Below are 12,176 nucleotides of genomic sequence, written 5' to 3'. Positions count from 1 at the left end.
GGATTTATTGCTTACCTTGCCGAGGATGGGGCAGGTCTGACATGGGGGTTCTGTGCCAAACAGGTCCCTTGTCTTATTCTACAACAGGTCCCTCTGGTACCTCCAGGGAAGCTGGAGAAGGACTTTATTAGGAACTGCAGTGACAGGACAAGGAGTAATGGGGAGAAATGGAAAGAGGGAATTGACATGAGATCTCAGGCAGAAGTTTTCCCTGTGAGGGTGGTGAGACACTGGCACAGGTTGCCCAGGGAGGCTGTGGCTGCCCCAACCCTGGCAGTGTTTCATTCCAGGTTGGCTAAAGCCTTGAGCAACCTGCTCTGGTGGGAGGTGTTCCTGCCCAGGGCAGGGGGTTGACACTGGATGGTCTCTGAGCTCCATTCCAACCCCTTGACATCCTGTGATTCCGTGAAGAAGACATGTCTGTTCCTGCAGATACCAAAGCATTGTGACATGGCAAACAGCAAGGCTGTGTGTGCTGGTTTGTAGCAGGGATGCTTTTGCAGCTGGATTTGAAGGAGATGCTTTGAGGAAGATGGGAAAAAAAAGTCCCTCTCGGTGTGTGTCTAAGCCTTTTTTCCCCTGAGGAAAAAAGAAGTCTTACCTCCTGGTAGCTAGAGCAGGCACACCAGACCTGCAGCTTTCCAAGGTAAAGCTTGGAACCCCTTCCTCCAAAAGCTGTGCATATCCCTTCCCTGGGACTTCATGTCACCTCTGGTGGGTTAAGAGCACAATATTCCCCAGCAAAGAGGCACTAATGGGGCACTGGGGGAGAGAACCTTCGCTTTGGACCTGTTGGTTGGCCATGAATGTGTCCTCTGTTGTGGCAGAGAGGCTCCTGCAGAACAAGGCAGCAAAATGCTGGGAAAATGGCTTTTAGATGGAGCCAGAGACTATCTGGTTACAGATTGCCTTACTGCCAGCACAATGGCTGCTTTATATCTCCATGTGCTAAATGCTCTGTAGGATATGCTAATGTCTGTGTTCACATGTGATCTGGACCAACCTGTGGAACTCATCGAGATCTCACTCTCTGGTAGCCTTAAAAAGACACTGAGCTCCTTCCAGGGTGCCTGGATTCCATGACCTTTCCAGCCTTGTGCTCTTGGGATCCATAGAAATTCCCTTTTGGCAACCATTTCTGCTTCTTATTCATTTCTCATCCCTCTACTCCAGTTGTGGAGAGTTTTGTTGAAGGTGACCTTAGCTTCTCCAGGATGGATTTGACTACTCTCTCTTCTGTGCAGCCATTTCTCATGGAGCCTCTCAGGGCCAATTCAACCATTCATCTAAATCTCTGTAAAATACAGAACAAATAGCTGGTAGTATCTAATTCTTACCTCCTACTTTACCTCCCACTTACACAATGTTCTGTATGGAGTTAGGAAGATTTGATTTGCCTAATATTGGGGTGTTAGTCCTATGTGGTCATTGAAGTTTTCTTTTCCCATGTGGTCATTGAATTTTTCTCCTCCTATGTGGGCACTGAATTATTTAATCCAACCAGTAAGCAATAGGATGTATTTCCTGACTCCATTATTTACCCCACTTAATCCTCCCCTTCCCCAACTGTGGTATTTGCCCTTTTCTCAGCCTTTTCCACTTGCATTTTATTGTCAGGCTTCCTAGCAGCAGACTATTCAGGTTGCAAGTGGAGCCTAGCAGAGTGTTCATCAGGTGAGTGGATTTTTGTGGTGGTAGTTTGGAATATTGGGATTTAGCTGCTATTGCACTTGGACCTTTAGATTCCTTGCTACTTGGTGTCTCTTGGGGTTAAAGGGTTTATATCTATCTGTCTTTTGTTATGTGCCTGGACACCATTTGGGGTAGAAATGCACATGCCTTTGGGATGTGCTGCTCTGGTACAGCCCAATCCTGTTAGACTGATGCAAGCTGAGCTCTCTGGGAGTGAGTGCTTAAGGAAAGAAATAGTTTGGACAGAGGTGGGCTCAAAGCCTGTGTTGTACAGCAGCAGTTCTGAGCTTTTGGGCATGCTGTGATTTGGGGATTTGTAAATTTTGGCTCTTTAAAGGTTGCAGAGTTAAAGCAGCAAATCAAAGAGAGAACCACCCAGATACACTTCCAGCTGTAAGAAACAAGAGGTGTTGGAGCAGAAACCTAAGGGAAGGAGTAGGTGTCCCACAGTAGGGTAGGGAGATACAAGAGCTTGTATGTGTGATTCTGTGGGTGCTGAAATCCAGCAGCTTTTGGGCACAGACACACCTGTCTCTTGACATTTTCTCTTTGCACACCATTGGTGATTTGCAAGGATGCCCAGAGTGATGTTCCTGCAGGAACTCTGCCAGGTATTTGTTTGCTCCATTAGAATATATTTATCTGCTCCATTGGAATATATTTATCTGCTTCATGTTATATGCAACATTTCAGTGCTTAAAAAGTAATAATAATGCAAGTCAAATGACTTTATTTTTTATCATTCAGGTAGTAGAACCCTTTATCAGTTGTAGCTGGTGCCTTTCTCACAGTAGCCTTGAATAAAATCATATGTGCTGTTTAGAAAAGGAGGATACAGCTCAGTCTCCATAGGCAATTCTTCCTCTGGAAGAGCTCCTGGGGATGGTAAAATCACGACAGGGAAGTCAGTAAAGTATTTATGGCAAAATAGAATTGATACGATATATAACAGGGATCCCTATGAGATGATTATCCAGTCTCAATCATAGGTTCCTGAGAAGAGGAAGTTAGAGGCGACCCTGAGTTATCCCTAGGTGTTTCCTTTTTATCAACAGGAAGTATTGTGAGGGAAGAGAACTGGAGCAGCCCTGAGGGGTTGCTGTGCTTTCTCTATTTTTAACTCTATTTCCTGTAGACATGACTGACCACAAGAGACTCTTAATCTTCTCAGGTGTGCCCTTCCCTCCACAGCTGATCCAGGGAGCTTAGAAGGGTTATTCACTAAGCTTCCATCCTTGGAGTGCAGTGAAAAAGCTTTCTTTCCACAGCTAGACACAACTCCTGGTGTGTTTGTCACCTCTCCTGCACACCAGATTGCCTTGGGTTGAGGGTGACATGTCCTGGGGACTCACTCAGCACTAGTGTGAGGTCTAGGTAAGGACTGAGCCTGAAGGCACAGCTTTATTCTGGCTCAGATCTTGTCCAGGGCCTGTTATCAAGCTCGAAATTCACCCCATGAAGGGGAGAGGGAGAGACAGGTAACCTTAGGTGGTCCTGAGGACTCAGGACTAGTATGTGAGGACTAGGGGAGAGCCTGGGGATCAGCTTGGCTCACTGAGGTCCTCCTCATTCCATGGGAGGCTTCAGAGGAGAGAATTCCATGAGCATAGCTGAGCCCCTGTGTGTGTGTCACTTGTAGGTTGGGCTGTTCCCTCCAGCAATGGAGACTCCTGTAAATCAGGATTCCAAGCCCTAGAATTCTTGTCTCCAAGTGTGCAGCTTAAAAGGAACTCCAAAAAATCCCCAAACCACTCCCAAAAGCTCAAAGTCCCCCTAAGATCTGGAAGAAATAAAGTGATAAAACCAAAAGTGGTTCAGATTTCCCTCCTCGTAGGGAGGAAGGAAACAGGAATGTATCAAAGATGCTGGTGGTGTCCTCTCACAGCTAGAGATGGAAGGTTGGTCTCCAACCAAGATTTGGAGATAAGCAAGAACCAAACATCCAAACTTGGGTTTTCAAACAACACCTTGACACAAAATACCAACATCTGTCAGTCTGTGCTGAAGGTGAACGAGGGGGAGGAAGGATGAGCCATGTAAACATGATGTTGCATCCTGGTCCACGATGTTCTGATGGTGTAGGACTGGAGGTCCCAACCAGTGGCTTTATGGGTCACTGAGGCAGCAGCTCCTGTTGCTGTGAAGGAGCAGAGAAGGACAGCTGGAGAGGGACTCTATGTTAGGAGCTGCAGGGACAGGACAAGGAGGAGTGGGGAGAAATGGAAGGAGGGAAATTGAGATGAGATCTCAGGCAGAAGTTTTCCCTGTGAGGGTGGTGAGACCCTGTCCCAGGTTGCCCAGGGAGGCTGTGGCTGCCCCAACCCTGGCAGTGTTTCATTCCAGGTTGGATGAAGCCTTGGACAACCTTGCTCTGGTGGGAGATGTCCCTGCCCAGGGCAGGGGGCTGGCACTCTGAGCTCTGTTCCAACCCCTTAACAATCTAGGAGTCTATGAATCTAATAGACCTCCAACAGTGGAGACTCTGCTCCAGAGCCTCATCAACCTTTTGCTTAGCTGTATCTGGGTGTTTTCCCCACCTCTAACATCTAGTGCAGCTTCCAGGGTGCACTTCAAGCTCACATCTTAGTCCCACTGTGGCAAAGACAGGTTAGTTCTTACTTACCTGCATTGTCTTGATGTTTTTACATCCAAAGGGTGCTCAGTGCCCTTTCCTTGTGCTGCCCACTGAGGACAAACATTTAAGTTTCTGGAGGTCCTCTAGCTTAATTTTCTTTTGATTTTCATTCCCCTCCTTGATTTTAGTGCATTTAAGATCCCCAAACTGCTCATTTTGAGTCATCAACAAGAATTCTTCCATCACCTCTTCAAAGTCACCTTTAGCTCTGAATGAAACCTAGTGATGAGGTGGTAGATGGTATCTGCTGACCTGGGCTAGGGCCCTGTGGTGCATTCCTGAGCTAGGAATTTCAGCTGGATTCCTCAGCCCTGTGCCTCTGGAGGAGGGGAAGGAGAAGACGTAGGAATATCTACTTTAACTTGCTGAGCTCATGTAGTACTGTTTTCCCCAGGAGATGGAAGCAAAGTGATTTGACAGAGTTGGGGATCAGTTCACCTTCAGGTGTGTTGAAAGGTGAGGAAAGAATCCAGAGGATTCTGAAGGATGTTACCTGAGCTGGTTTCATTATGTCCTACAGCCCATCACAGTTCCCAACTGAAATGTCATCTGACCCAGAATTGGGGTCCATCCACAGCCATCTTGGAGTCAATCAACTCTAATCCTTTGGTTCATAGTGGTCACCTCAACCCCTAAGGCCTTCTGTGCCTCTTCTCCTTCTTTGGTCACCCTCTTGCCCTGACCCATTCCCCTCCTTGGTGTCAGGTGATGTCATAGCCTCCTTCCTACCAAAGCCAGCTGATCCTTCACCCAAAGAAGTCTTTCCATGGCATGTGGGAGGTAGGTAAGAGGCAGGACCTGGATCTGGCTCTGCCCTGGCCTCATGTCTAGATATTGCCCAGGTGGCTTCTGATCCCTGTTGAGGATGGGAGGTGTTTCACAGGGTCGTCAGGCACTGGGGTAGGTTTGCCCAGGGAAGTGGTAGAATCACCACCCCTGGAAGTGTTTAAGACATGTCTGGATGTGGCACTGGGTGATATGGTTTAGGGTTTAGGGGTTCCAGCAGTGACAGGTTAATGGTTGGACTTGATGATCTTAGAGGTCTCTTCACTGCTCCTTCCAGAGTGGCTTTTTGGGCAGGTTCTTGGATGGGAAGCAAAGGCACAGCCCAGCTGCGTCTTCCTGCTTGCCAGGAGCCTGTGGCCAGTGCTGCTCAGTGTGTGATCATATCAGAGTATGTTCAGGGTTTGGAATGGAGCTCAGAGATCCTCCAGCCCCAACCCTCTGCCCTGGGCAGGGACACCTCCCACCAGAGCAGTTTCCTCAGGGCTTTATTCAACCTGGAATGAAACACTGCCAGGGTTGGGGCGGCCACAGCCTCTCTGGGCAACTTGTGCCAGTGTCTCACCACCCTCACAGGGAAAACTTCTGCCTGAGATCTCATCTCAATTTCCCTCTTTCCATTTCTCCTCATTGCTCCTTGTCCTGTCCCTGCAGCATCTAACCAAGGGTCCCTCTGCAGCTTTCCTGGAGCCCCTTCAGCTCCTGGCGGGTTGCTCTGAGCTCTCCACACAACCTTCTCTTCTCCAGGCTGAGCAGCCCCAACTCTCTCAGCCTGTCCTCGTAGGGAAGGTGCTCCAGTCTCTGCTCAGCTCCGTGGCCTCCTCTGGCCTTGCTCTAACAGTTCCATGTCCTTGTGCAGTTGGGGACACCAGAGCTGTGTGGGGCCTCACAGAGCAGAGCAGAGGGGGAGAATCCCCTCCTTGGCCCTGCTGCCACATTCCTTGGGATGCAGCCCAGGATTCAGTGGTGATCCATCGCCCCTGTTGCTGTCCCCCAGCAGGCAGGAGCCAGTCTGAACTGTGTGGGATCTGATGGGATCCCTCTCCCCTGCCTCACCCCTGGCTCTCCCTGCCTGCCTTATCCCTCACACACTCCCCAGCACAGCTCCACTTTCTTTGCAGATAGGTATTCACCAAAGCCTCACCAAGTTGGGTTGGTTTTTTTTTGTGTCTACTGGATTTCCTGGGTTTAATACAATTGAAAGGGTCAGAAATCCATGCTTTAGATTAACATATGCCAACTAGATTAGGGCTAATCAGGCTGCAGGTCTGAGCAGATGCAGCAAGGGCCAATCCCAGACCTGATTACAGTATCTCAGTGGTTTAATCGTCTCTCTCCCAAGGGCGATCAGCTCTGCTTTAATGCACTGCAGACCTCCCAGCTCTCCTCCTCCGGGCTCTCCCCACCCCTGGCAGGAAGGTTTGCTACGTCACATGCTGAGGAGATTTAGCTTAATCCCATGCAGAAAGGGATCTGTGTGTCGCTGTCTCTCACAGACACTTCCCTGCTCTTCTCTGCACTCCAGCATTGGTGTTGGAATAGGTTACTCAGGGAGGTGGTGGAGTCACCAGCCCTGAAGGTGTTTGAGAGGTGTCTGGATCTGGCACTGGAGGATATGGTTTAGGGGTTCCAGCAGTGACAGGTTAACGGTTGGACTTGATGATCTTAGAGGTCTCCTCCAACCTTGATGATTCTAGGATTCTAAGATGTGCTCAGCCTTGACCAAACCTTAGCTGAACTCAACCCCAGTTTGGTGTTCACATCTCACCATCTTTTGCTAGCATCCATTTTTGGGAGCGCCCTGCCCACCAGGCATGTTTGAACAGTGTGGAGGGATCAGGTTGTTAATGTCATGTGCTTTGTGGTCCACAGGAGTTGTGGTGGCTCTGGTTGTTGGGTTGACCCATGTCATTTGGAAGCTCTGGCAGTCTCCTTGGGGTTAGGTCCATGATGTGCCCAGCCTTGGCCAAACCTTGGCTGAACGAATTCAAGATCCCATTTGAGTCTTCATATCTCACCACCTTTTGGTAGCACCTGTTTTTGGCAGCACCATGGCCACCAGGCACGTCTGAAGACCATGGAGGGATCAGGTTGCTAGTGTCATGGTTTCATAGATTGTATAGGCACTGGAATGGACCTTAGAGATCATCCAGTGCCAACCCCCTGCCCTGGGCAGGGACATCTCCCACCAGAACAGGTTGCTCAAGACTTCATCCAACCTGGCTTTGAACCTCCAATGTGACATGACAACCATGTCATGTGCTCTGTTGCCCAGAGGGTTTGTGGTGGCTCTGGTTGGTGGGTTGGCCATGTGTCATTTGGGAGCTCTTACAGTCTCCTTGGGGTTAGCAACCCAAATAACCCAATGGGCTTAGTTGGCTTGGTGGTCTGGAATGGGGATTTGAGGTGCATCCCAGGCCACATCTCCAGGTCCTGATTAAACTGGGATGTGTTGTGCTCTCCCTAAGGGTCTGATAGGAGATTTTCCTCAGGAGAGCTGAGCCTGAGCATTCATTTCAGTGTGTTGCTGCCTCAAATTCTTACTAGAAAGCACCCTGTACTTGGTGCGTCTCCTGACTCCACACCTTCATAGCAGTGTTGATCCTCCTCACCAGGAAGGCAGATTCTTGGTTGGGCTGTGAGCTGGTGAATTTGGACATAACTTTCTGGCATGGGGCAGCCCTTTGGCTGGGGAAATCACCCAGCTTCCAGCCCTCAGAATGCTTTGAGGTGCCAAGAGGAGGAATGTTGGAGCCCTGCAGAGCACACAGAGCTCTGCTGGGGTCACCCACCTGGCCACCAATGATTAACTCCTAAGCTTTCCTGTCTGTACAGTGAGTTATCTGAGGACACCAAGCTGCACTCTGCTGCCTTGTGTTATTCAGCAAGTGCCCTTGGCAGGACAGAGCTCTGCTCATGCTGCAGGGCCCTCAACCCAAAGGGATTGGGTTGCTTTTTTGGGAGAGTCTCTTCAGGAACCTTCTGTCAAACAGTCTGAAGGGAAGGGCAGGGCTGGACATCCTGTGCTGTTGGCTGCAAGGATTTGTTGACTCCAAAAGCTGCTTTTTCCCCCAGCAGAGTGCAGGTAGTTGCAGAAATGTCTAAATTCTCACTTGTCCAAATCCCACTTTGTAACCACCTCTGCTTTTGGCTTGGCAGGGATAAACCTCATCATTCTACTCCCATGTTATCTTCCCAGCCTGCAGGATCTGCCATTCCCTTGTCCCTGCCTGGCTGTTCCAGTCCTTCTTGCTAGTTTTTCCACCTCTTTTCACCATTCCCATCACAATATCCTCAGGGCCCTCATTGTTTGGCTGTCACTTTGGTTGGTGTTACCAGGCTAACCAGGACTCAACACATTTGGGCTTTCATCCTTGGCCAGAAACACACCCAAGGCTTTGGCATCTCCAACTTCTCCCCAGAGGCATCTGATCCCTTTCTACAGCTGAGCCACCCTTGGGAAGAAGATGTTTCCTACTCTGCCAGGCCCATCCATGATTGGGGATGGGCTGAGAAATGGGACTTGCTCTCCTTTATCCTTATGTGTCATATATATCCATGTGTGAGTGCTGAGAACCAGTATGGCTTGGCCAGGGCTTACTGGTCAGTCCCACACTACCCTTTCCCAGTCTTGGTGTGAGGGGAGAAGGACCTGTCTGGGATGGAGAAGGAGCTGGAGGAAGTGTTTGGGTGGTTGTACCAGGACTCATGGGCAGGACAGTGATGGGATCCTCACGTGCCTTCACTGGGGGAGGTGTGTGAGTGACCTGTAGAGTTCCAGGGGATGGAAAAGCCAAATTGATCCCTTCCTCAGCCCCATAGTTCCCAATTCTGGGCAAATCAGGTGGAAAAATGTGGTTTGGAAGTGTGTTCTTTGTCTGTGGGTGATCACTCATCGAGGAAAGCTTGGCCTGACAGGGTTGGCTGTGCAGGTCTCTCATGTGCCCTCCCAAGTGTCTGCCGTGGGTTCCTCTTCCAAAGATAATCTTGTTTCTTTCCTCTTTAACCTTGTTTTCTCTCCCTGTGGCTGGACAGCCCTGTGGTGTGGGCTGAGCTTGCCCCGCTGCCACCCAACCCTACTGATCCCGTCTCATCCCATGCCATCCCACGTGGCACCATGGTGGAAGACTCTGGCACAGTTAGGCCACCAAGCCATAAGTAATGAGGCCAGAAGGACATTGCTGGGCTGGTGTGTTCCCTGACTGCAGGCTGTCCTTGCATGGAATCATGGAATGGGTTGGGTTGAAAGGGACCTTAAAGCCTCTCTAGTCCATCCCTCTGGCAAGGGACACCTCCCACCAGCCCAGGCTGCTCCAAGCCCCATCCAACCTGGCTTGGAACACTCTCAGGGATGGAGCAGCCACAGCTGCTCTGGGCAACCTGTGCCAGTGCCTCAGCACCTCCCAGTCAGGAATTCCTTACCAATATCCCCTTTGCAGCTCTCCTGGAGCCCCTTGAGGCACTGGAAGGGGCTCTGAGGTCTCCCTGGAGCTTGTCCTTTCCAGGTGGACACCCCCAGCTCTCCCAGCCTGGCTCCATGGCAGAGCTGCTCCAGCCCTTGGAGCATCTCCATGGCCTCCACTAGACTCACTCCAACAGGTTCACCTCACCTCTGGAGCAACACAAATCCATCCCCCAACCCTCCTGGTGACCACACCATGACACATGACTACTTCCAACCTCATCCCTTGTCCTCCTCCACTCCTTCCCTCCCAGCCCAACTCCTGTTTGCTTTTGTCTCCTCAGGCCTCGTGCAGATCCCTGTCAGCATGTACCAGACCGTGGTGACCAGCCTGGCCCAAGGCAATGGCCCTGTGCAGGTGGCCATGGCACCTGTGACCACGAGGATAGCAGACACAGCTGTCACCATGGACGGGCAGGCGGTGGAGGTGGTGACCTTGGATCAGTGACGATGCCCACAACAGGATCCTGGTGATTTTCCTCGTCTCTTAGCATTTTCTTATGCCTCTCCAGAGATGCAATCAGGTGGCATTGAGTCTCCCAGCTTTGGAAGCAAAGGTTTTGTTGACTTTATTTTGTTTCGTTTTTTTTTAAAAGGAAAAATACTAGAAAAATCAAAGGAAAAAAAGTATTCCTACCGGCAAATGATGTGTGGAAAGTGCATTTTTTTCTTGTGCCACTCTGCTCTGGGAGGAGGGAGAAGCCAGTTTGGGATGGGACTTGCATTCCAAGGAGGTTGAAAAGGAAATAAACCAACTTTTAACCCCCATTTTTCCCTGATGGAACTGAGCAGGATGAGGCCTGTATGGAGCACATCCACCCTCTGCCAACACCTCTCCAACAGCATCGCCAGCACCTTCCAGGCACTTGGCAAATTAGACAGCAAAGGTTTTAACATAGACTTTTCTATTGGAAAATCCACCCCTTATCCACAAAATCCAAGGAAAAAAAAAAGAAAAAAAAAAAGTTGGGAAAAGACTCTTCTCCTGGGAAAAACAAAGCATGTGGTGACAACCTCCTGAAGGGATGATGCTCTTCCAGGGGCCGCTCGGCTCCCCTTGGTGCACACTGGAGACCTGTTCTTACTTCTCTGCTCTTCAAACCATTTTAGATCTTGGGGTTTTGTTTTTTTTTCTTTAATATTGTTATTATTATTATTGTTGTTGTTATTATTATTATTATTTCCTGGTTTTGTGGCTCTAGACCAGCGTGGAAATGACTCTCAAGGGGCTCTGGCTGTACCATCTCCTGCTTGCCCAGCACATTCCCACATGGCCCTTGCCAAAGAGTCACCTCAGGCTCATCCCTGTCCCTTCTGCCACCCCCGTCCTTCCCTCCCCACCTGTGGAGAGTCCCATTCCCACAGGAAAAGCTTTGCTTGGAGGTGGTGTAGGAATGCCAGCACAGATCCTTCCCTTGGGGTGACCTCTCTGTGCTCCCAATGGCTCTAGAGGATCTCTGGCTGCATCACCTCCTGCTTGTCCGTCGCATTCCCAGATTTTCCTTGCCAAAGAGTCAGCTCAGGCTCATCCCTTTCCTTGCTTCCATCCCTCAGCACTTCCATCCTTCCCTCCCCACCTGTGGAGAATCCCATTCCCACAGGAAAAACTTAGCTGGGATGTAGTGTGGGAATGCCAGCTCAGACCCTTCCCTTTGGTTGCCCCCAAACCCTCCAACCCACCCTCTGCTCCTTCCCTGTGCTCTCCCAGCACAGCCCTGAGGATTTTTAACCCATATCGCCCCAAAATCCTTCCCAGGAAGGTCAAGAAGAAGCCTCAGGAAGTGTTTGTGGGAGGCAAATATTCCTCAACAAGAAAGCCTTGTGCTCAGCCAACCCCTCCAGCAGCAGCAGCAGCAGCTCCAGTTCTGCTTTATGTTTCATTTTGGGTTGATTTTTGGGAGGTTTTTTAACTCTAATTTCCAAGTGGCCATTAACAAAGCTCTCCACATCTCACTCCTCCTTGGGAGGGAATTTGCAAATCTTTGTATTGACTTGTTTTCTATGGAAAAACAAACAAACAAACAAACAAACAAACCACAAACCAAAACCCCAAACTTCTCCGATGTTCTTTGTATATGACATTTCTTCTGACCTTTGCTTGAGGGGAGGGAGATCCTTCCTTGGACACAAAGTCCTGGGGCTCCACCTGATCCCTTTTTTTAAGGATTATTTTTCTATTGTCATCGTGACCATGTCAGTGGCTCTTCAAGTCAGTGTTTCCTTGGCAATGAAATGACCTTCTTGTAGCCCAAGAGGTTCTTCCCTGCCCTCCCACACCCCCAAAAAACAAGGACAACAACCAGGCAAGTAGCAGAGCATGGACCTTCCCTTGTTGCCCAGTGTCTATTCTTGCCTCAGTCAATAAATTGTTACCAATGTGTCTACTTGGGTGGCCAACTCACTTGTTTTGGGGGGATTGGGGGAGATTTGGGGGGATTTGAGGATTTTTGAGTGTGTTTGGGGAGGGTTAAGGGTATTTTGAGGGTTTATTTGGGGAGATTTTGGAGGGTTAGGGGTATTTGGGGGATTTATTTGGGGATATTTTGGAGGGTTTGTGGTATTTTGGGGAGGAGGGTATTTTGGGGCTTTATTTGGGGATATTTT

General features: G+C 49.6%; 1 protein-coding gene across 1 annotated transcript in view; it reads left to right on the top strand.

Annotated features, from left to right (window-relative positions):
* NRF1 (nuclear respiratory factor 1) overlaps window positions 1–10,020 on the top strand; it is a 33,935-nt gene extending 23,915 nt beyond the window's left edge. Inside the window, 2 exon segments of the mRNA XM_009075868.1 lie at window positions 1,618–1,674; window positions 9,857–10,020. Coding sequence (XP_009074116.1) covers window positions 1,618–1,674; window positions 9,857–10,020 — 221 coding nt within the window.
* Window positions 10,021–12,176: the final 2,156 nt, after the last annotated feature.

Source organism: Acanthisitta chloris, unplaced genomic scaffold, assembly GCF_000695815.1.
Source record: "Acanthisitta chloris isolate BGI_N310 unplaced genomic scaffold, ASM69581v1 scaffold23335, whole genome shotgun sequence".
Taxonomy (NCBI): domain Eukaryota; kingdom Metazoa; phylum Chordata; class Aves; order Passeriformes; family Acanthisittidae; genus Acanthisitta; species Acanthisitta chloris.
The sequence above is the reverse complement of the archived record's forward strand: the minus strand, read 5'-3'. Positions and strand labels throughout refer to the sequence as shown.